General features: G+C 42.9%; 2 protein-coding genes across 5 annotated transcripts in view; both read right to left on the minus strand.

Moving 5' to 3' along the window:
* On the minus strand, positions 1 to 7,370 carry LOC745914 (uncharacterized). 4 transcript variants are annotated; one of them, XM_016939680.4, is made up of 4 exons: positions 6,579 to 7,370; positions 5,973 to 6,045; positions 5,706 to 5,746; positions 5,111 to 5,190 (listed from the first exon to the last, which is right to left on the minus strand). In XM_016939680.4, the coding sequence occupies exons 1-2, from the start codon at positions 7,368 to 7,370 to the stop codon at positions 5,974 to 5,976; spliced, it is 864 nt and encodes a 287-aa protein (XP_016795169.1). In that variant the 3' UTR covers positions 5,111 to 5,190; positions 5,706 to 5,746; position 5,973. The 4 variants fall into 4 exon arrangements, 3 of the variants coding, with proteins under 3 accessions (XP_063663795.1, XP_016795169.1, XP_016795167.1); XM_016939678.4 differs by having other exon boundaries at positions 5,157 to 5,243; XR_010155971.1 differs by adding an exon at positions 1 to 436 and having other exon boundaries at positions 5,089 to 6,045.
* LOC104003670 (putative uncharacterized protein ENSP00000383309) overlaps positions 6,218 to 24,365 on the minus strand; it is a 23,116-nt gene continuing 4,968 nt past the window's right edge. The window contains exons 2-9 of the mRNA XM_054675723.2: positions 22,708 to 22,766; positions 22,215 to 22,239; positions 19,182 to 19,268; positions 14,214 to 14,279; positions 12,150 to 12,211; positions 11,651 to 11,684; positions 6,918 to 9,431; positions 6,218 to 6,809 (exon numbers count right to left, since the gene is read on the minus strand). Of these exons, the coding sequence (XP_054531698.1) occupies positions 7,882 to 9,431; positions 11,651 to 11,684; positions 12,150 to 12,211; positions 14,214 to 14,279; positions 19,182 to 19,268; positions 22,215 to 22,239; positions 22,708 to 22,766 (1,883 nt within the window). The 3' untranslated portion in view covers positions 6,218 to 6,809; positions 6,918 to 7,881. The remainder of the gene's footprint in view (positions 6,810 to 6,917; positions 9,432 to 11,650; positions 11,685 to 12,149; positions 12,212 to 14,213; positions 14,280 to 19,181; positions 19,269 to 22,214; positions 22,240 to 22,707; positions 22,767 to 24,365) is intronic.

The raw sequence follows: 24,365 nt of genomic DNA on the forward strand, positions 1-24,365 counted from the left end.
TAAAATGTGGGTCATTTATTATTTTATTTGTATTGGTTAACAATGATCAGCCATGCAAGAATAAATGATTATTGTAAAATCTGCAAACAATGTAGATATGTAGAGAATCCCTTCCTTGGAGCTTGACCTTGTCAGACAGGTGTAGATGAGTGTTCGGGGGCAGCCGTAAAAACTGCCAGAGACTGGGCTGCTTATAACAGAAACGCATGGTCTCCCAGAAGCCCACATTCAAGGTGTCCAAAGGCCTGGCTCCTGGAGGCTCTGGAGGAGAGCCTGTTCCCTGTCTCTCAGCTTCTGCCGGTTGCCAGCAAGTGTTGCCGTTCATTCACTCCAGCCACTGCCTCCATCTGCACACAGCAAAACAGCATATCCTGAAGTGCTCAACCTTATAGCCATTATTTTAAAATATCCGGAACACACAGGACCGTGAGAGTGGCTGTTGGAGAAATTTTCATGAAGGAAGAAAGATTACAACTAAGTTTTAAAATGCTAGTTTTGTTTGTTTTGTCTTGGAGAGGAGGTAAAAGTGGGAGTAAAAATAGGGAGTTTGGTGTAAGGTGGGAAAAGCAAAGGAACCCCGCATGGATGGGCTGAAGGGTGTGATGGGAGAACAGTGAGAAGTACGTTTGGGGAAGCAATTGGAAATAGTAGCTAAGCTTAATCACAATCTATCAAAAGGGACTTGTTGAAGAATTAATGTGTGACTAGGAACAGGGAGGTTATGGGCTTGTCAGCTCGACAGTGGGCACTCAGTTCCACTAACAAATGATGCCCATGTGGACAGACAGAATGATGGACAGACAGAATGATGGTCAGGCAGATGAATGCGTGGGCTTTACGTGAAACAGTCCACTTGGTTGCTGACAAGATACTGTTTTAAAGTTCCATTTTGCCATACTTCGAACAGCTTGTCATTAGCTCAATTTAGCCACATGTAAAATCACTAAGGCAGACTTCCAGAGTTCCCACATGAAAATCAAATGTAAACCAGCAGTGACCTGCTTCAACACCATCATCGGAAGTCAGAAGTTGAACTCTTTTTTGATGTTTAAAGCCTGCATAATATTCGCTGTATTATTATTCAGCATATTACTATTTCCTTCGTGATGGAAATTTGGTTTATCCCAATTTTCTATTCTATCAAAACACCGCTACATAGAAAATCCCTATGCACATATTTCTCCTAATTGTGGAAATATTTTACATAAAAGACTCTAGACATGGGATGAAATTCCCAGGTTACTGGAATTTTAAAATAGATAGGTACTTCCAAATTGACCTCTTACAAATTATATGAATTCGTAAGCTTCCAACTGTTATGGAGTTACCCATTTTGAGAAATCTGTGCTAAAAGGACCCAAACAATGCTGATGACAATGATCAGGATAATAAGTACGCTGGGAAGACAACAAAATGATTTAGATCTTAGACAAGTCATTCTAGGTGTCTCCACTGTTTCAGTTCTTGCGTTCGTTCATTCTTGTGCTTTTTCGTTTTACCAAATAAAATAGCTCCTTGATGTCATATGAATCCACGCTATGTTTAATGAGTATTGGTTAGTAAAATGCCTATAACTAGTAATCTTCATCTATGCAATTAAATATTAATTCATAAAACACTTCAAATGTAAACAATAATTAGTAAATGAAAAGTACAGAATACCTCAATTAGAAAAAAATCACTCCATTAAAAAGTCATTATTTGTGTGATAAAAGAGATTGCTATTTTTGTATTTTTCTACAAGGTTAAAGAAAACTAAGTCAACTTATACAAGTGAATTTTAAAAGACTTTAGGGCGGGCGTGGTGGCTCACACCTGTAATCCCAGCACTTTAAGAGGCCGAGGAGGGCAGATCACCTGAGGTCAGGAGTTCAAAACCAGCCTGACCAACATGGTGAAATCTCATTTCTACCAAAAATATAAAAAAATTAGCCCAGTGTGGTGGCACGTGCCTATAATCTCAGCTACTTGGGAGGCTGAGACAGGAGAATAGTTTGAACCTGGGAGGCGGAGGTTGCAGTGAACCAGGATCGCACCATTGCACTCCAGCTTGGGCAACAAGAGCGAAACTCCACCTCAAAAATAAATAAATAAAAAAATAAGTAAAAGCCTTTAACCCAGAATGCTGAGTAAATTGGCCAAAAATGCTAACCTATGTATTTCAATACTATAGGAGTCGCATAGGTAGAAATAACTAGATGAAATACTTCTGGTATTTCACCTTCCCAACCCACACGAGCCAGTGTTTTTTCTGTGAATAACAAAAACAGCAGAATTTACTTGCCTCTCCATAATAGGTTACCACTTCTGTGTGTTCCCCTGAAACAGGTGGTGGCTGGGTGAGAAGGTGGACGGCACTAGGGCAGGAGATGGGGGCTCCGGTATCGTGGGTGAGCTTCCTAAACCTCTGCAACTTTCAGCCCCTAAATGGGATGAGCCATCAGAATTTTTAGCACAATGCCCAGAACAAAGTAAGGATTTGACAAATGACGCCTCTCTCCACATTGTTCTGTCATCAGCCACCGCATCCTGTACCTCCAAGCCCACTGGGCTCCGGCTGTTTCCATCACATGGAGAATGACTCAGAGCCTGGCCTCCAGCCACCCTCCTGGCCTTTCTGCTTCTCACTCTGCCACTGGCTCCTCATGGACCACCAGCCTGGGTGTCCTCAGACATACCACACACTTCACTGTGGGAGTCACGCAGCCCTCACTGCTCCTTCGCCAGGGAGCCACGGGGCTTTCCTCCTCAGGAGGACTCTGCAAGCAGCTGGATGAAGGGCCCCCCTGTCTCTCATCCTCCCTTAATTTTTGTCGCAGCTCTCCTTCCTTCCACTCAGTGCAGAGCACACTGATTGATCCTCCATCTTCCCCAAAAGACAGGAACAGCATGAGCAGTGGAGAGTAGATTCCAATGATAGAAAAAATAGTCAGTGATTTCTCATTTCCATTGATCATCAATGAAGAAAATGTATCCTGAAGGTCACGTACCTCCTATGGGACTGCTGCATCCTCAGCCTCCTGAATTTCAGCCCAGCACCTTCCTCCCCAGCACAGCAACAGGTCAGCCCTTACCAGCATCCCTCTCTTATTGCCTTTGTGCAGAGCCAGCACCAGGGCCAGGGGAGGCCTTGGGATTGTCCCTCCCCAACAACCTGTGAAACAATCCTTTATGTCACCAACAAAGCACAGCCTTATGCATTGGTGGTCAGTCCCTCCCAACACCTCTGTCACTGTAAAGCTGGCAGGCAACCCTCCAAGGTTGGCCTTCCCAAGCACTGCACCTCTAGGTGACAGAGCACGTCCTTACCTTGAGGCCTGGGCGCCCAGTCTATCCTGTCCAATGAGCGAGCTGTGGAGAAGGGGGGATTCCGGGTTAAGGGGAGACTAGCAGGGCTCCTGCTTTTATGTTGCCCTGTTGGGAAGGCTATTAAAGAAACACAAAGTGCTAAGCAGTGAGGATAGAACATGTTTTCATTATTTAAACCAATACATTCCACAGATGGAATAATAAGAAATGCTACAACCAAGCTAACTGAATCCAACAGCATATCAAAAAGATAATCCACCATGATTCAAGTGGGTTTCATACTAGGGATGCAGGGATGGTTTAACATACGCAAGTCAATAAATGTGATACATCACATAAATAAAACTGAAAACAAAAATCACATGATAATCTGAATAGATGCAGAAAAAGCCTTTGACAAAATCCAGCATTTCTTTATGATTAAAACCGCTTATCAAAATCAGCATAGAATGGACATACCTTAAGGTAATAAAAGCTATCTATGACAAACCCACAGCCAACATTTTCCTGAATGGGGGAAAGTTGAAAGCATTCCCCCTGAGGACAGGAACAAGACAAAGATGCCCACGTTCACCACTTCTACTCAACATAGTGCTGTTCACTACAGCATTTGTTATAAGAGCAAGACTGGAAACAGAACAAATGGATACCGATAGCGGGTGCTTAAGTAATTTTGGGAATAGTCATAGGGTGCAGTACTTTATAGCTCTGAAACAATACAATGGATTTACATTTGAAATGTGGAATGATAACTAAGGTGCATTGCCCAGTGATATATACAGAGGTGCAGAGGACTTTGTGTAAACACGATCACACATCAGCCTGCATTCCAGGTGCATGCTTCTATTTGCACATAGATTGCAGGGATGATATGCAAACAAAAATGTTGACTTGGTGTTTGGAAGTTCAGAGTGGAAGGGAAACTTCCTTGCTAACCTTTTATGATATTTAGAGTTTCTAAATGTGAATACGTAATACATTTAGAAATCTTAGTTAATAAGAAAAGCCTCTGTTCCTGGCCTCTTGCTGGCATATGTCAGGTGGAAATGGGGCTGTCAGGCTAATGTGTGCAAACTGAGAAAAATCCAAGAATGGGAGTCTGCTTTTTTCATCATACAAATAATTATTAATAGAAACAGTATGATAATTGCTCATTGATATACCATGCATATTCTATTAGATAATAATAAATTTCTGAAATTTGAACTATACTTACACATGGAAATTGAAATATATGGATGAAACATTGTGGCTTATATAGGCAATTGTTTTATTGGCATTTTACAAACTGATCATCTTTCCTCATGGCACGGGTCTATGTGATATTAAGTAGCTTGTTATGCTTGGGAAGGGCAGTGATGACCACAAGAATGACTTCAACTACTAAAGTACAATGGAGATTTCAACAATGTTTTGTTTAATATTTAAATATTTCATTGTGCTCCCAGGCTTTTTCTCACCCTAATAGCGCTCATCCATATCATGTGGGTCCCATTAATACAGATACCTCCGAATGCACCACTCTTCCATTATATCCAGTCCATTGCTGGTTACCTTGGGCCTACAACTGGGGGAGGGCAGGGGCTGCTGGCCACCTCCTCATCTACAGTAAGAGTCAATGAGCAGTTAAGTGGATACTGAAAACCATTTATCCTGCTGGAGTGAGAAATAAATGGTTTCTTTCAATAGCATAGTAAAATGCATCTTTTCCAAACTATTTATATGACTCAAGGCCCATCTCAATTTCAGATGTGGTTAGCCTCAATTCCTGATTCTCACCAAGGTGTGTAATGTCATCCACGGCCCAGTGCAGAGGAACACAGGTGCTGCCGTCAGACTGCCAGGGTCCGATCCCGCCTCCTCACTCACCCCGGGAGATCCCTTTAAGCCAGGAGGCAACAGTGAGGATGGAAACATGAGTGCTTTTTAAAGTCCTGAAAGTTCAGAGGCAGACTGTCAATTTCTCCTCCACCCCTGGGCACACACCAGGAGAACTCTGTCTCCAGGTTGAAGGAAGTGCCTGTGAGAGAGTTGTGTCCCTCAGATTTTGTTCACCACATGTGACACTCGATGCAACCCCAAACCTCTTCTGCACAATCCCAAGGGGTGCTGACTAATCCAACCCAAAGGCTGTGATGTTTGGCAGAGGCAGAAAAGAAAAGGCCAGGTGTTCTGGGAAAGACCACCTTTAAATAACACAGCACCCTCATAGCCCAGAGAGACAGTTCTAACTATTATGCCAATAAACCCAGAAAAGACCAAATCCAATATGACACATATTTCCTGTTTCGTTTTGATTTCATGCCCCCTCCCTTAACCTCCCAAGCAGCATGGATACCCCGAAGGCCCCTGGGAACTCTCTCCAATTGGATCTTACGTGGAAAGTAGTTACCTACCTACAAATCCCCATCATCAGATATGCTCTCCACAATCAAATCTTTAGAAACACAAACACCAGGATAAGTCATTAGAGAGAGGCCCACCCACTCCTCCCACCCTAGCTGAAGCCATGGCGCTTCGCACAGGATCCCCTGGTGTTTCCTCTGGGCTCACAGATATCCCTACAGCCTCTCTGGACGTTGTTTTATACTTGCAAAATCATTTGCTCTCACCAGACCCCAAATCCTCCTTCCCAAAAGGATCCCAGAATCAGGTTTCTGTACCCTAGAGATGGCGTTTTTTCCTCAGGAAGTGAGTTATTTCAGGGTACGTATCATTCTCCAGTGTCAATGGCTCCTGCAATTATAGAAAAGAAAACATTAGGAGGGTGAAATGATGCCATACACGTCACACAGATCTGATAGTCTCTCGACAACTTGAGAGAGAAAATAAGAAGGGGTATAGTGATTGAGTCAGAGGTCGAAGTCCCCCAAAACTGGCACAGAAGACACCTGTGGAAAAGACAAGACCTTTTCCCACAGAATTTATCTTTAAAGTGTATCTAGATTGGCAGTTTCACAACTCTTAATCCATGGGGGAAAACTGCTGTGGAGGGAAACACCTCTGCATTGCAGTGGATCGTGGATGCTGCCATCTACCACACCCCAGTGTGCCTGGCATGGGTTGGTGAGAGGCTGCCAATCAATAGCACCACACCAAGGGAATTGCAGATGTCATAAATAGTCCACATTGGCAGACGTTCATGTCTACATTTGATTAAACTGCAGATGACATCGATAATGCACACTGGCAGATGTTCATGTCTACATCTGATTGGAAAGAAGCCAGGAAAGTAACATTTCTGTTCAAGACAAAGAAAAGTGTCTTACATTGGCAGCATCTTCTTTTTTACAGATGTCTTGTACAGTGTCCTCATTAGCAATGTCATATACAGCGTCCTTATTAGCGAATTCGTATACAGCATCCTCATTAGCGATGCCATATACAGCGTCCTCATTAGCGAGGTTGTATACAGCGTCCTCATTGGTGATGTCGTATAGAGCGTCCTCATTAGCGATGTCATATACAATGTCCTCATTAGCGATGTCATATACAGCAACCTCATTAGCTATGTCTTGTAAAGCATCCTCATTAGCGATGTCATATACAACGTCCTCATTAGCGATGTCATACACAATGTCCTCATTAGCGATGTCATATACAGCAACCTCATTAGCTATGTCTTGTAAAGCATCCTCATTAGCGATGTCATATACAACGTCCTCATTAGCGATGTCATATACAATGTCCTCATTAGCGATGTCATATACAGCAACCTCATTAGCTATGTCTTGTAAAGCATCCTCATTAGCGATGTCATATACAACGTCCTCATTAGCGATGTCGTATACAGTGTCCTGGTTAGCGATGTCTTGTACGGTGTCCTTATAAGCAATGTCATCTACAGCGTCCTCGTTAGCATGCCTTGTCGGTGTCATTAGCGATGTCATATACAGCATCCTCATTGGTGATGTCTTATATGGTGTCCTCATTAGCGATGTTGTGTACAGCGTCCTCGTTAGCAATGCCTTGTACAGTGTCCTCATTAGCGATGTCATATACAGTGTCCTCATTAGCGATGGCTTGTACACTGTCCTCATTAGCAATGTTGTGTACAGCATCCTCGTTAGCGTGCCTTGTACGGTGTCATTAGCGATGTCGTATACAGCGTCATAATTAGCGATGTCTTATATGGTGTCCTCATTAGCGATGTTGTGTACAGCGTCATCTTTAGCGATGCCTTGTATGGTGTCCTCATTAGTGATGTCGTATACAACGTCCTCATCAGCGATGTCATATATAGCGTCCTCATTAGCGATGTCGTATACAGCGTGCTCACTAGCGATCTTTTTTTTTTTTATACTTTAAGTTTTAGGGTACATGTGCACATTGTGCAGGTTAGTTACATATGTATACATGTGCCATGCTGGTGCGCTGCACCCACTAACTCGTCATCTAGCATTAGGTATATCTCCCGATGCTATCCCTCCCCCCTCCCCCCACCCCACAACAGTCCCCAGAGTGTGATATTCCCCTTCCTGTGTCCATGTGATCTCATTGTTCAATTCCCACCTATGAGTGAGAATATGCGGTGTTTGGTTTTTTGTTCTTGTGATAGTTACTAGCGATGTCTTATATGGTGTCCTCATTAGCGATGTCGTGTACAGAGTCCGAGTTAGCGTGCCTTGTTGGTGTCATTAGCAATGTCGTATAAAGCGCCCTCATTGGTGATGTCTTGTACAGTGCCCTCATTAGCAATGTTGTGTACAGTGTCCTTGTTAGCGACGGCTTGTACGATGTCTTCGTTAGCGATGTCGTATACAGCGTCCTCATTACCGATGCCTTGTATGGTGTCCTCATTAGCGATGTCGTGTACAGCGTCCTCGTTAGCGTGCCTTGTACGGTGTCATTAGCGATGTCATATACGGCATCTTCATTAGCGATGTCGTATACGGAGTCCTCATTAGCGATGTCGTGTACAGCATCCGCGTTAGCGTGCCTTGTCGGTATTATTAGCCATGTCGTATAAAGCACCCTCATTGGTGATGTCTTGTACAGTGCCCTCATTAGCGATGTTGTGTACAGTGTCCTTGTTAGCGATGGCTTGTACGGTGTCCTTGTTAGCGATGTCATATACAGCGTCCTCATTACCAATGCCTTGTATGGTGTCCTCATTAGCGATGTCGTGTACAGCGTCCTCGTTAGCGTGCCTTGTACGGTGTCATTAGCGATGTCATATACGGCATCTTCATTAGCGATGTCGTATACGGAGTCCTCATTAGCGATGTCGTGTACAGCATCCGCGTTAGCGTGCCTTGTCGGTATTATTAGCCATGTCGTATAAAGCACCCTCATTGGTGATGTCTTGTACAGTGCCCTCATTAGCGATGTTGTGTACAGTGTCCTTGTTAGCGATGGCTTGTACGGTGTCCTTGTTAGCGATGTCATATACAGCGTCCTCATTACCAATGCCTTGTATGGTGTCCTCATTAGCGATGTCGTGTACAGCGTCCTCGTTAGCGTGCCTTGTACGGTGTCATTAGCGATGTCATATACGGCATCTTCATTAGCGATGTCGTATACGGAGTCCTCATTAGCGATGTCGTGTACAGCATCCGCGTTAGCGTGCCTTGTCGGTATTATTAGCCATGTCGTATAAAGCACCCTCATTGGTGATGTCTTGTACAGTGCCCTCATTAGCGATGTTGTGTACAGTGTCCTTGTTAGCGATGGCTTGTACGGTGTCCTTGTTAGCGATGTCATATACAGCGTCCTCATTACCAATGCCTTGTATGGTGTCCTCATTAGCGATGTCGTGTACAGCGTCCTCGTTAGCGTGCCTTGTACGGTGTCATTAGCGATGTCATATATGGCATCATTAGCGATGTCGTATACGGAGTCCTCATTAGTGATGCCGTGCACGGCATCCTCGTTAGCAATGCCGTGGACGGCATCCTCGTTGGCGATGCCCTGGGCGGCATCCTCGTTGGCGATGCCGTGGACGGCGACCACGTTGGCGATGCCCTGGGCGGTGTCCTCGTTGGCGATGCCCTTGTCGGTGGCCTCATTAGCGATGCCGTGGACAGCGTCCTCGTTAGCGACGTCGTGTATGGCGTCCTCGTTAGTGATATCGTGTGAGGCGTCCTCGTTAGTGATGTTGTGTACGGTGTCCTCATGGGGAGCTAGAAGAACACAGAGTTAAGGTCAGTGCCCTGGTAGTGGAGACTGTGAATCACCCAGGGGCTTGCTTGGTGTGGTGCATGGAGGTGGCTGATCACAGCATGGGCCAAGCTGATGCTGGGACATCCTCCCAGGTGGACCTGCACTAGTGAAGCTAAGGGATGTGGCTCAGAACACTTTCTGCAGTGGGAATCAGTTTCCAGGTTCAGGTATGCATTATCCGGTGAAGTGGGGAAATATAAAAAATAAAAATTGACAAATTCATGAAAAGCCTTCCATGAGTGCAAGTGTGAGTTTTTTATCCACTTTACATTCAGTATGCATTCACACATACAAAATATTTTTACAAGAAATCAGAAATTTTAATTTTTGTCAGTTATGTTAAATCTAACTTAGCTGCCAACATAAAGATTCTATCTCATTTACTTGGTCTCGAGAAAATCTAGCACATAGTAAGTAGACCAAAATGTTTATTAAATGAAAACACAGAGCAGAGATAGGGGGGCTGCTAGGCAGACCGAGTTGCACCTGATTACCTGGATGATAATAAACTGCACAAAACCTCGGTCAAATTAATATTGAAACTGCCTTTTGCTTGGGCTCGTTTCCCTTGCGGAAGAAGGATGACCAAGAAGATGAACAGGAAAGAAATGAGAAACAGAGGCCTTTGCTTAGTAGCTAAAGGCCACCTTCTGTAACATGAAATAGTCTGCAAGTGGCCTTGAACTCTGCCGTGATTCAGTGACAGAGTTCCCTCATGTCTTCTACCCAGGTTGAAGTCCAGCAAAATTGCGACTGTCCTCTTTACAACTTGCGAGACCACACTGCTTCTGCATTTGCCTGTTGTATGTATGAGATTTACACTTGTTTTAAAGCAACATTTTGTTTCAGTTGGGCTGGTGGCCATACCCGGCACTAGCCAGTCAATAGTGAGATGGCTCCTCATGGAGGAGGCTTGGCTTGAGGCTGAGGGTCTTTAACCCACATATACAAGAGAGTTGCCACTAAGGGATGGAAGCCAGGCTAATAACCAAGTGCCACACAGAGTTCCTATCTGTCCCTCCTCACCATTTTTGGCTGGCAGGATTTGAGCATTTTAGGGCTTGGGAAGATAGTATTACTAAATCTACTAAAATACATCACCCATCCTTATAGACTTTGGCCAGTTGCTGAGCAGATTAACTTCACAACTGAAGTGGGCCACACTGGCCTTTGTGGTCCCCCACTCCTCTTAGAATTTGTGAGCGTGGGGCCTACTGGAGGAGGGTGGGAGGTGGGAGGAGGGGGTGGATCAGGAAAAATAACTGATATTAGCCTCAATATATGGGTGATGCAATAATCTGTACAACAAACTCTCATAACACACATTCATATATGTAGCAAACCTGCACATCCTGCACATGTACCCCTGAACTTAAAAGTTAAAAAAAAAAGGGGGATCTGTGAGCTGAGCCAAACACCTGGGGATCTTTGTGCTTTTGACACACTGATGACTATGCCGGTCCGTGGGGAGATGAGCCTATAACTGCCCTGGGTTGTGTGACCACGGAGGCCACTTTATGATGATGGGCAGTGTCTGGGGCCTTTTGGGCTCGGTGCTTTAGGGCTTATACATGAATGCTGGACTCCCTGTGTGGTGGTGAACACCCCATGACTAAGTGCATGTCAGCGTCAGCACTGGCCCACACTCCTGGGTTCGTGTTTTCACTTTTTCATTCAGGAAGTCGGGAGCTGGGGCCACTCCCTTGGCCCTTCAGGTTCTCCACCTGAGCAGTGGGGATAATAAGGCAGACCTGGGGATGGCTCTGGTGAGGGTGGAGGAGTCACTGTACAGAGACAGTAGAGTGGGGGTGGATTTTATTGTTAGAAGTGGACACTGGTGATTGGGTTGTATAAGTGGGAAATCTCTCCTGAGAAAACACACAGCCTCACCTGTACAGAAACACACACATTCACACCACACGATGCAGCCTCACACAAGACACCACCAATCCTCAAGCACCCAACTCGGCACCACCCAAAAGGGAGCACAGCTGCTTCCTCAAAATTTGGCCATAATTTTTCCCTGGGGAATTCAGGTTTTAAAAAAACACTTCCCCTATACTTATTCCTATCACAATCCCAGGATCAGGGAGGCTCTTCACATTGAAACCAGGCAAGGATGCCACACCTTTCTTGGCATCCAGATTGTTTTCTTGGCAAGTGATTCCAGAATACTTACTAGATTCACGCCTCAGAGGGGCCACCTGCACCACCTGCAATACAGAAACAAAGCTTTTTGAGGGGTATGTCATGTTGTGGATTGTTTGCACAAGGCTCTGTTTCTCTCAATGAATATTGAAAACTTGATCAGAAAGTGTAGTCAACTTCAAGGCCTCCAAAACAAGGGTAGGATACACACTGGAAAAGACATCAGCTTCTGGATGGCGTATCTCTCAGGTCCACGTAGGTTGGCAAGTGCAAAATACTGAATCCAAGGAGAAGACATTGCTTCCAAGGACAAGGACCCCAAGGATACAGTCTACAACCTGAAGCCGTCATAGCTAAATGCCATTTTGGATTACATATCAGTTGCTAAGAGTCACTTCTTCCTCCCCCTCAGAAAACTGCATTTAATACCTGTCATGGACATTGTCATTTTTTCACATGTAAAGTCAGTTGAAAAAGAAAGACACCAAGAAAGGAACATTTCTATTTCAGAGAAAGCAAGGCAACCTTACCCTCGCGTTGACTGGCCTCTCTCCATCTCCTCTGTCCTTGTGAACTAGAGACTCCTCAGAGGCTAGGAGGACACAGAGCAACAGTTAGTCATAGATGCTTTTGTTCATGAGTTATTCAGGGAGCTCTGCTTAATGTGGACAACAGGACAGTGTGTGTGGATGTGTTTCATTAAAAGCACAGTTTGAGCTCCTGCTAGAAAATCTTCCCTCGTGGAAAGACAGGCAAGAACGAGGAGCTAAGGAGCAAGAAATAGAGTCCCTGGCATTTTGCTGATGGCAACTTAAGAAAATGGGAATGAGTCAGTCTACAAATGGTACTGAAGCACATGCTATAGTTTGATGAGAGTCCCACTGCTCACACTGTGAGGTTTGAAACCCAGCTAAATGGTTTTCTAAACCCTGTAAAAACAATATTAGCTTGCAGGATTTATGTCGCAAGACTACTTTTACCTCTGAGGATCCACAGTGGCTGTCACTGCAGTTATTATGTGTTTTAGCATTTTGCACTTGAATAAAAGCAAAGTTTAATAGACAGATTGGATTCGATTCTAGGCAAAACAGTCTATGGTATTTATTCACTAATCCTTTGTTATAACTGCTGATGGGAGAATTAGAAGTACTGAAATTATATCCTTTAAAATTAATTAAAGCATAATTATTAATCACACAATATTTTTTCATCCAGGCCTCCTTTTCTTTGTCATGCATGCATATTAATTGAGGATGGAGAATACCTACGCTTGTTCAGGCCAGCCAACATACTACAGTTTACTTCAAGAGAGGAGACATGGGTTGAATGCTGGTATGTTTTAACTCTGCAGCGCAAACAGTTGCAACAAGTGTGGTGAACTAATCACCAGATGGCCCTTTGCTGCCTTATTTGTTATTGTGCCTTACATGTAGCTTGCAGGATTTGATTAGGCTTATGTTTTGTGGTGATCATACTTTCAACTATTCCTAAAATACTGCTTCAGTCTTATCTGTTTGGGGTCAACTGCTGAGGATTTCATACAAATTAATGAAGTTTGTGAATCTAAAGTTCTACACAAAGGGGGAAATATTTGCAAATCATTTATCTTGTAAGAGACTAAAATTTAGAATATTTTAAAATATATTTAAGATATATTCAAAAATCTACAGCAACCAACTAACTAAATAAAAATCAGACAACTCTTTAAAAATGGGCAAAAGACTTCAACATATATTTCCCTAAAGAAGATATAGCCACAGATAGTAGCACAGGAAAAGCTGCTCAGGATCATTAGTCATTAGGGAAATGCAAATAATAAACACAAGCAGCCACCAATATACACCTACTAGGATGATTTAAAGGAAAATAAGTGTGAAGAAGGACGTAAAGAAATTGTAACCCTGATACATTGATGGTAGAAATGGATAAAGTTGCAGCCACTGTGAAAAACAGTCTGCAGTGGCTCAGAAGGTTAAATATAGAACCCCTGTTGGACCCAGGAACTCTACTCTTAGGCACCCCAAAGAATAGAGAACAGAAATCAAACAGATGTTTGTATACTAATGTTTGTAGCATCACTTTTCACAGGAGCCAAAAGGTGGAAATAATCCAACCATCAGTGAACAAATGAATGTAATAAAAGCAAGGTGGTCTGCATGCAATGCTACATCATCCATCTGTAAAAAACGAACATAATTTTGATAGATGATACAACATGGGTGGACATTGAGAACATTATGCTTAGTGAAATAAGCCAGACACAAAAGGAATATATTGTATAATCGTACTTACATGAAGTGCCTAGAATAGTCAAATTCATACAAGAGAAAGTGGGATAGGAATCACCATGGGCTGGAAATAGGGGGAAGGCACTATATTGCTTATTGTGGACAAGGTTTTGTAAGAAATCATCAAAATTGTGGGTGTAGATAGTGGTGTTGGTTATGCAACCCTGTGAATATATTGAATGCCACGGAGTGCACACTTTGGTTAAAAGGTTCAAATGATAAATAATGTGTTATATATATTTCCCCATGATAGAAAACACGCACAGCCAAGCCCAGATGCCAGTCTTGTTAGCTGCCTTCCTTTACCTTCAAGAGTGGGCTGAAGCTTGTCCAATCTTTCAAGGTTGCTGAAGACTGTATGATGGAAGTCATCTGCATTGGGAAAGAAATTAATGGAGAGAGGAGAAAACTTGAGAATCCACACTACTCACCCTGCAGGGCCAAGAACTCTGTCTCCCATGCATTGCTGACCCATCTCAGTATTTCCTGTGACCACCTCCTTTTTCAACTGAAGGCTTTGCTCCTGAAGGGGTTCCCAGGTTTTTCACCTCGGCCCTTGTCAGGACTGATCCTCTCAACTACTGACCATTTCACCTCCATTCATGTCCATGCCACATCAGGCTGTGTTGTCTAGATGGAATGAATCCACCCCAAATGTCCCTTTCTGGAGGAAGCCACCATTATGCTGTACCTCCAAGCATAATGGTACGTCCACACACACCAAGGCACCTCGCTCATGCAAGGTGTGTGTCCTCTAACAAAGTTTCACGCTCTAAACCCAGATAACTTTTCAAATCCAAGTTCTGTTGATTCCCCTACTTTGGGTGCTCCATAGATGTTCATTTGTCTACTAAACACTGCCCCAGGCAATTAAATATTCCAAAGTGACCAGCAGAATTTTTATGTTAATTCTGACATTGCGTTGTTAGTACAAGTGTTTTTCCCCCTTCAAATTTATGTCTTTGTTACTGATAAATGTAACTGATAATGCTTTTTTCAGCTATGTTGCCAAGCATATTTATATAAAAATATACTCAGATTGTTTTCAGAATTTGACAAAGATGATAGCAACAATGATAATCTCATTTGTTTTATACTAATCTTTATGTGTTACTTTCATCATTTCTTACATATTGGGGCCTACCATACATTGTACGGTGAAATTAGTGCTATGCATCATGGTAGGAATATAAATTGGCAAAAGAAATTTAGAAAATAGTTCTCTTGTTTCTTAAAAAAATTAGGCTGGGTGTGGTGGCTCATGCCTATAATCCCAGCACTTTGGGAGGCAGAGGTGGGTGGATCACCTGAGGCTAGGAGTTTGAGACTAGCCTGACCAACACAGCAAAATCCTGTCTCTACTGAAAATACAAAAATTATCCAGGCGTGGTGGTGTGTGCCAGTTGTCCCAGCTACTCGGGAGGTTGAGGCATGAGAATTGCTTAAACCTGGGAGGTGGAGGTTCCAGTGAGCCGAGATTGTGCCACTGCACTCCAGCCTGGGTCTCAGAAAAAAAAAATTTTTTTTTACCAAAATGTCATTATGCATTATGTGACTGTATATGAATGCTCAAAGCTACATTACTCATCAAAGAAAATAACAAAATAATTAAATGTCCATTAACTGATAAATGAATAAACACTATCTGTATGAGTAAACACAGCAGACTATGAAGGAAAACACATGACCAGCACGTGCTAACACGTCAATTAACTTCAAACATAGTATGCTAAATGAAGGAAGTCAGATTCCAAATATATATATATATGTCCATTTCTATTAAGCAAGCGGGAAATTTATGGAGATGGAATGTCACAGCAGTATTGCTTAGGGCTGGAGATGGGAGTGGGGATTAACTGCCAGTGCGCAAGAGAGAACTTGGGTGAGGGAAACATATTTAAATTAGATCATGGTGTTGGGTGCACACAGTATCAATTTAATAAAGCATCAAATTGTAGACCTTTTCAGTGGGCAAACTTTATGGTGGGTTCACACCCAATATAGGTGTTAAAAATAAATTAATGTTACGGAAATTCTTGTCGGGTTTTTAACAAGCCAAGAGATATGCTGTGAAAGCAGCATTAATTCAAATGGTTGTCACAGGTCACTTAAAGTTAATCAGATAGTTGTCCTACAAATATAGGGTGAATGTTATTCATGAATTTCCTGAATCTATTGCAATAATCACATTTTTTTCCATTAAACTCTTGAGGTAGCTAATTTTATTTATTGCATTTTCAATGTTAATCTACTATTTCATATATTGAGATTAACTCACATTAGTCAGAATTTACAGTATTTTAAAATATCACAGAATTTAATTTACCTTATCTGATTTTGGTTTCAAGACTATACTAGCCATTTCATTTAATTGTATATGTAGGGTATTCTAATTTATGGAAAACTATTACATCTTCCTTGATTTTTTTTTTTTTTTTTTAGAAATTACTTCTAGGGATCTATATGGTAGAGTCCATGGAGAATTGTTTTAATTCTTCATTCATGTCTTCAGTGGGTATAGGATTGGTCATATTGGTCATAGTTTTCTGCTCGGATTTCAATAAGAAACTTGTGGAAGAACCTGAAGGGTGGGATCTTTCAGGGAGCCTAAGACAGAGCAAGACAAGCTAAGAAGGAGGGCAGTGCCACAGCAGAACTGCCATTGATGCCCCCTCGCCTAGATTGCGGAAGAGACATCCAGCTGTAGACACTGAGGTGCAGGAAAAAAATGGAGCACCATCAGAGAAAGCAGTGCCCAGGAACAAGGAGGCACTGATGGTGGCAAGGGGCAAAGACAGCTGCCACGAGGCTGTTCACATGAGGGTCTCAGGCTGCATAGACACCCACACCAGCTGAGGGGTCCTGGTTTTCATAAAGTGTGTGGCTCAGCCAGGCCACCAACAAGCAGTTCACAAACAGTAGTAATACGACACTTTCCAAAGACCTTACTTGAGTAACATGGTGATCCTCACAAATTTCCAATCAGGATGGTCGCACAGTTCCTCCTGCTTTAGGACTCAGAGCCTGCCCGTGGTCACAGTGGGTAGGTGCAGACTCTGAAGATGCACTTTGGTCAGAGACCCCGCTGAACTCTGTCTAATGAGGACCTCTGTCCTGTCTGCTGACCACCGGTCAGAGGTGCAGGCTGCAGTGGGGAGTAAGAATGCCACCTTCTCAATGTTGGGGAAACTCCCTGCCAGAACTGAGAATGGCCCTTTCTAAGCAGAAGGCAAGCTCAGACTAAAGGAGGCCGAACGCATCAGGTTGGCAGATTGCCAAAGATTCACTCAGGGAGAGCCCACATCCTGGGCCATCTTGGGTGGTGGCAAGATGAGGTAGACGACTGCTTTTGCAACACATACCTGACAACAAAAAATCAACAACTGTAAAAGAGCCACAAAATCCCCAAATATTTGCAAATTAGCAATGCACTTTTAAATAACTCATGGGTTAAAGAAGAAGTCTCAATAGAAAATTAAAAATACTTTTAACTACATTAAAAGAAAATGTGACTTGGCAAGATTTCTGGATGTAGCAAAAGCAGTCCTTAGAGGGAAATCTATAGCATTGGATGCAATATACTAAAAATCACAAGACCTAAAATCAGTAATATCATGTTTCAATTAGGGAACTATAGAAAATAGAGGAATGCAATGGAAAGCAAGTAAAAGTAATAAACAACATCACAGAAATCAATAAAATTAAAACACTGAAATCATCAGAAAATCAATAAAACCAAAAGCTGGTTCTTTGATATGCTCATTACAATGAATGAATTGATATGCAGGCTAACCAAGAAAAAGAAGATAACACAAATGACCAATTTCAGAAATAAAAGAGGAGCCATCTCTACTGAACTGTTAGGCATTAAAAGGAATATCATGAACATTTCTATGACCGCAGTTTGATAACCTCAGTGAAATGTATCAATTCCTTGAAAGGCAATCTTCCCAAGGTCATGCTAGGATCCTAATTTGAATAAACTTATGTCTATTAAATAAGTTCAATTCACATTAAGAGCATTCTGAAAAAGAAAGCACCAGGCCCAGATGGTTTCTCTCATGAAATCTACCGAATTCTTCAACAGGTGAATAAAAAGACAAAAATTCATTTAATGCAATATTATTTGGTGATTTAATGTGCCATTTTTTGCCATTAAGGCATAAAAAAGACATGAAAGCAGCTAAAGCGTACATCAATTTAGTACAATAAATTCATCTGAAAAAACTACATAATATATGATTCCAACTATATGACATTCTGGAAAAGGCAAAGCTGAAGCGATAGTAAAAATATTAATAGTTGCCAAGGTTTCTGGAGAAAGAGGACAGAGATTAATGAGAAGACAGGATTTTTAGGGAAGTGAACATTTTCTTTATGAGACCATAAGGGTGAACATAATGTTTTAAATATTTCAAAATTCATATATATGTATAACAGAAAGAATGAACATTATGCAAATGTAGACTTCAGATAATAATGTGTCAATATGTTCTCATTATTCTAGCAAATGTACCACAGTAATGTAAGATGTTACTAATAGGTGAAATTAGGAAGTGAGGGTGAGGAGACAGAATAATATGGGAACTTTGTGTATTATATACTCAATTTTTATTTATTTATTTATTTATTTATTTTGAGATGGAGTTTCACTCTTGTCACCCAGGCTGGAGTGCAATGGCATGATCTTGGCTCACTGCAACCTCTGCCTCCTGGGTTCAAGCGATTCTCCTGCCTCAGCCTCCTGAGTAGCTGGGATTACAGGCACCTGCCACCACACCCGGCTAATTTTTTTGTATTTTTAGTAGAGATGGGGTTTCACCATGTTGGCCAGGCTGGTCTCCAACTCCTGACCTCAGATGATCCGCCTGCCTTGGCCTCCTAAAGTGCTGGGATTATAAGTGTGAGCCACCACGCCCAGCCATATGCTCAGTTTTTATGTCAATTTAAAACTCTCTAAAGAAATATATTAATTGAAAAATAATAATATAGCACCACTCTTTCAGGGAGATCTATGCTTATGTTTAACAACCAGGTAAGTTCTAGACATTAGCTTGAAACATTGTCTATCATTAAACATGAACCAAAATTGACTTTTAAGTAGATATTTACTTTTGTGGTGGTAGCAATATTTACTGACCAGGCAAATTAGAATCCTGACACATTAAAAAATATGGCTTAGTCTCTTCATAGTTTCCTCTTACATATGGGACACTGAATACTCCCCGCAATTGCAATTCTTGAATCAACTTAATTAATGAACTTCCACAGTACCTTCTTGTGGGTACCTCTTCTTCTTTACCGGGGAGCCATGAGGTCTCCGACACTGGTTGGTGTGCACAGCATATCTTCTTGTATTCTCTATCAGAGAAGATGCTGGTTAATGCATTTACAATAGATAGGGCTGTTGACATCTTGCTGACAGAAGACCAGAGGGAAAATAGTGATAATCTGTTCTAAGTTTAAACTTATGATCCTTTTCTTTACAGGCTTCCAAGCAGAGCCCACTGAATCAAAGTTGGGTTTCAGGAAGATCACGGAGTTCAGTGAGCACTCAACACCTCTATCAGACAGACTGCGTGGGCAGTGCCTTCCTGGAGAGGAGAATACAGCAGGATGACTGTGAGTGCAGGGCTGGTGCAGAGTGGGGGCCCGGATTCAAATTCCACTAAGCCATGTGGACCTGGCAAGCTCATGTCCTCCCTCTGCCCTCAGTTCTCTGCACTGTCATAATGTAATTTTAGCAATACTTTTTAGGCCCTATTTAGGCCCTACTTCTTAGTATCACAGTACAGGGCTAAAAAATCACTAAATACAGGAAAACCTTAGAGAGGACTGGTACTTCAGTAATGTTCTCTAAGTGTTTACTACATGCCAGGAGGAATAAGCTGGACACTTAGCAGTGGCGGAATATGGAGGGGGAACTTGGATGGCTCTGGGGCAGTGGAGCATGCTTTCCTGTTCGGCTTTTCCGTGGGCATGATGCCTTATGGTTTATGGAGAACATCAGCCCTGCAGGGGGTGCAGAGGAGGGGCTGTGGCTGAGATTTTACACTTGAGGGTGCTGACATTCAGAGATGATAAGTGACGAGCAGAACCTCAACCCCGCTGAGTGAAGGAGCTGAGATGGGAAATGTATTTGGTTCCCTAGAGAGAGAGATTCCTGAAAAACTGCCACCTCTTCATCACGCCCTGTGCCAGAGACCCAAGAGACCCCTCACTGTCTTTCTCCAGTCCTCCTAGCCCAAGGTGTGTGGGTGGACAAAGGTGATGCTCTGGAGGAAATGCCTGAGATAAGGACAGGTCCTTAATGATAAAGAATTCTCCTTCCTCTTTCAGATCCTTGACCTCCCAGTATGACAGCTTAAAGGCTGTCATCTCTGTGGCCTGCCTCCCCTTTCCCTTCACCCTGCCAGCTGCCTCTCAGTGACTGTCTCCTCCAGTGACTACACTGAGGGACCAGGGACTGCTTGCCTCCCGAGGCTGCTCAGACCTTCTGACACTGCAAAATGATTGTCAAAAGATGGGTCTGCAAAGAGTAACTTCCCTTCCACTGATCAAACCTGAATATGCAAGCTACTGTGAATTAACTGGAAAAGTGGCCGTGTGGGCTGGTGCTTTGGTGATTTAATGAATTAAGTCTGCAACCCCCACTGCCTCCTTGACTATTGATCGGAGCTGCCTGCAATAAGGTCTGGCTAAGAATGGGCAGTGGCTGCACCAGCTCTGGGTAAAATTTGACCTAAAATGACCAATCTCATTCACTAACCTCACCATAGTCTTATGGGTTCAATGGACCTGTCCAATCCTTTGCTCTGTTCTCTCCATCACCTTCCTGTGTAATTTTCCTCCACCATGCACATAATAGAAACATGGCACAGGGGAGCTAATCACCTCTTTTATCCCCCACTTCAGGCTCACACATAAGTTTATAGTAAAAGCCTTTTCAAATGACTGCTTTAACTGCTGCTACAGCATGTGTCATCAGTTGAATGGAATCTGTCATGTGACTTTAAGCAACCCTTTGTTGAGAGACAAGATTCAATACTAGGGACAGTATTCTAGTGTACTACGTCATTGATTTTATGTTATGAAGATCATCATTTATTGAAAATGTATAAATAATGAAGCCCAGCCTTACTCTTCAATGCTGTGTGTGTAAATCCACTGAGTGTGCTGACCCCCATGCTTGTACCCACCTGCTAACACAGAAAGGGTCCATTCAGAAGGCAGGCACAGCTCCAGCACTGAGGCTGTCCACACCAGCTTCACAAGAGAGTTGCCACAAGGACGACGGATACCCGGATAACAACCAAGTGGTAATTTGAGTACTTAATGGTCATGATCCCTAAAGTGTGTAGCTCAGAGGGCTTGTGGTGATAACTCCATCAAGACTCTAAAGCATCTCCCCAATTCTTATTGGACTTGATCCATGTCTTGAGGAGACCCAGCTATGACACACAGGCACCACATTGTCCTACTTAGTGCTTCCCTTAGTGTTTCAGAACCTGTGATTTGATCAGAAACATGGGCTTTCTATGTTGGTTTCCCACTAAGGACTATGTGACACCTGCAGGAAGATGTCTACATAGCTACCTGGATTATGAGATCATGAGGCTCTCTTATGTGAGGGATGGCGTTTGGGATCTCTGCAGGCGTGGGTAATTCCAGGCATAGAGGGTGCTGGAACTCCCTTGCATGGTGAATAGTGATCTCTTCACTGGCTGATAAATAGAGGTTGTAGTTCAGGCCTTCAACATTAGCACCGTATGAGTAAACATTTTGACTCTTCACTATGCAGCAAGTGAACCAGGGCACATTTATTTATGTGGCTTAGTTTCTCCATCTGGCATGTGGACTCAATAAACAAGCTCACAACATATGGGCATGATGATGATGAGGTGTGAACTAATGTAAGTAAAGTATGTGGTCTGATTTGTTAAATTAAGAAAAATGGCACTGAGAGTTGTGCTGGGTAAACACAACATTTTTTTCCTGGGGGAAACACACATAGACACACATTCACAAGCAAATCATGCAGATGTGCACACAGACCACCTCATCCCACCCCCGCCCTAATACACACATACCCACACACAACCTAACGTGAACACATTCCCAGAAACTATACATAGATAAAAAGAGTATGTCACCTGGAAAACCAGTTTCCTTTACTATATCCCACATCCTCATTCCCACCAGATGTCTTGGATCATGGAGGCTCTCCAGACAAAAGCCAGCAGTTAAGCTCCAGATTTCCTATAGAATCCTTTTCTAACAACCAGTGAGTGATTCCAGAATACGTACCATTGAATGTGCTCCCTGAAGTCACCTGTAATTAGAGAAGGAAAACACTCTGAGAATCAGGCTATGCTATGGATGGCTCACACAGGTCTTTTGTTCACTTGGAAACTCTGGGTAACCAAGATTGGAAATAAGGTTCAAGTCAAAAGCCCCAACTCTAGAGTAGAGTTCCCTTAGGAAAGCACAGGAGCTTTTCTTGAAGAATGTTTCTGTCTAGGTAATTTTTGAGTAGCAATTGCAGAATTCTTATCTAAAGTGGAAAGCTTGTTCCTGAAGAAAACATCCCTTAACACGCAGTGTACTATCTGACACTGCCAATTTTGCACGTCCTCTGGAATCAGGTGTCAGTTGGTAAAATACACCTCCTCCATCCCCAAGGAAATATTATCTAACATCTATAATGTAGTGGATAATTTTCCCATAGCTGATATCAACTGAAAAATAAAGGATCCAAGAAAACAACATTTACATCTTAGGCAAAGACAGGCTACTTTACCTTGGTAGTAGAGTAGGGCTCCCTTTTCACACGCTTTTTGGAAGGCTTCTTCGAGTCACCTAGGGGATGTGGAGGGACACAGCATGGCTGTCAGTTCATTGGCAGTGCTACTCATGAATGACTCAGGGACTGGAACTTAGGGGTGTGCCTGGTTAACAAGCATGGAATGAGCTTCTCCTGGACCATCTTCTTCATGGACCAAGGAAGGCAAAGAAAGAGCAGCAAGGAAATGAGAGTAGAGCCCTTGGCTTTCCAGGTAATGGCAAATGAAAGCAACGTGAAATAATCAAACTCCAAATGAACAAATGCTAAAATACATGCTAGGATTCAACCACAGCATCCTGTCACTTCTTCAGACCCTTTAAAAGCCCAGCAGGACTGCCACTACCTTCTTGACATCTACCAAGTCCCTTTCAACCTCCACAGACCCACATACACTGCTACTGCATTTATCATGGAGGGTATAGGGTTCTGCCTTGTATATGTGTGAATTTTTTAAAAACTAGATTTAATACCATGCACCAGCATTAATTATATTTATTTCTTTTCTTGGTTATGAAAATAATCAGTCAGGCATAGTGGCTCACACCTGTAATCCCAGCAGTTTGGAAGGTGGAGGTGGGCGGATCATTTGAGGTCAGGAGTTCGAGACCAGCCTGACCAACATGGTAAAACCCCATCTCAATTAAAAAAAAAAAAAACAACCCAGCTACTCAGGAGGCTGAGGCAGGAGAATCCCTTGAACCTGGAGGCAGAGATTGCAGTGAGCTGAGATTGCACCACTGCACTCCAGCCTGGGTGACAGAGACTTCATCTCAAAAAAAATAAAAATAAAAACTCAGGCCAGGTGTGGTGGCTCACGCCTGTAATCCCAGCACTTTGGGAGGCCGAGGCGGGTGGATCATGAGGTCAGAAGATTGAGACCATCCTGGCTAACAGAGTGAAACCCCGTCTCTACTAAAAACACAAAAACTTTGCCAGGCATGGTGGCACTTGCCTGTATTCCCAGCTACTCGGGAGGCTGAGGCAGGAGAATCGCTTGAACACAGGAGGTAGAGGTTGCAGTGAGCTGAGATCATGCCACTGCACTCCAGCCTGGGCAACAGCGCAAGACTCTGTCTCAAAAAAAAAAAAAAACCTCCCCTAAAAATAATCAATTATTAAAGATTAGAAAATACTGAAATACTTATATTTTAAAATAACCACTATAACCATACATTTTCCGTTCAGTCTTCCTTTGCCCTGTGTTTGCAGTCATCATGTGAGGGGCTGCCTATGTTCAGCCCAGGCAACCCACAGCGAGAGAGGGCAGAGCGGGGAGATGGCCCCTGGTGAGCACTGAGGCTCTTCAAACCAGCTGCCGAGGGAGTTGCAAGCAGGGTGACACATGAGGCTCATTATTTAGTGGTATTTTATGTTCTTACTTGTCTTGTCCCCAGCTTGTGTAGCTCACAGACTTTTTTTTTTTTTTTAACATTTCTATAGGGGTCATTTGAAGTTCATAATACCATCAAACATCAGTACAGGGTCTTCCCATTATTTACCGGCTTTGGGATATGTGCTGAGGAGTGGCCGCGCACTGAAGGAATGTGACCGGTTGTCCCAAGTGTTGTCCTCCAACTCAAAATCCGCAACCAGTTCAAAAGCATTTGGGCTTT

The sequence above is a fragment of the Pan troglodytes genome, chromosome 23 (assembly GCF_028858775.2).
Source record: "Pan troglodytes isolate AG18354 chromosome 23, NHGRI_mPanTro3-v2.0_pri, whole genome shotgun sequence".
NCBI lineage: Eukaryota > Metazoa > Chordata > Mammalia > Primates > Hominidae > Pan > Pan troglodytes.

Coding starts and splice junctions, on each gene's coding strand:
- LOC745914 (XM_063807725.1), bottom strand. CDS start 7,370: ATGCTGTACACAACATTGCTAATGAGGACAGTGTACAAGCCATCGCTA. Junction 6,046..6,578: donor AAAAAGAAGATGCTGCCAAT/GTAAGACACTTT, acceptor CTATAATTGCAG/GAGCCATTGACACTGGAGAA.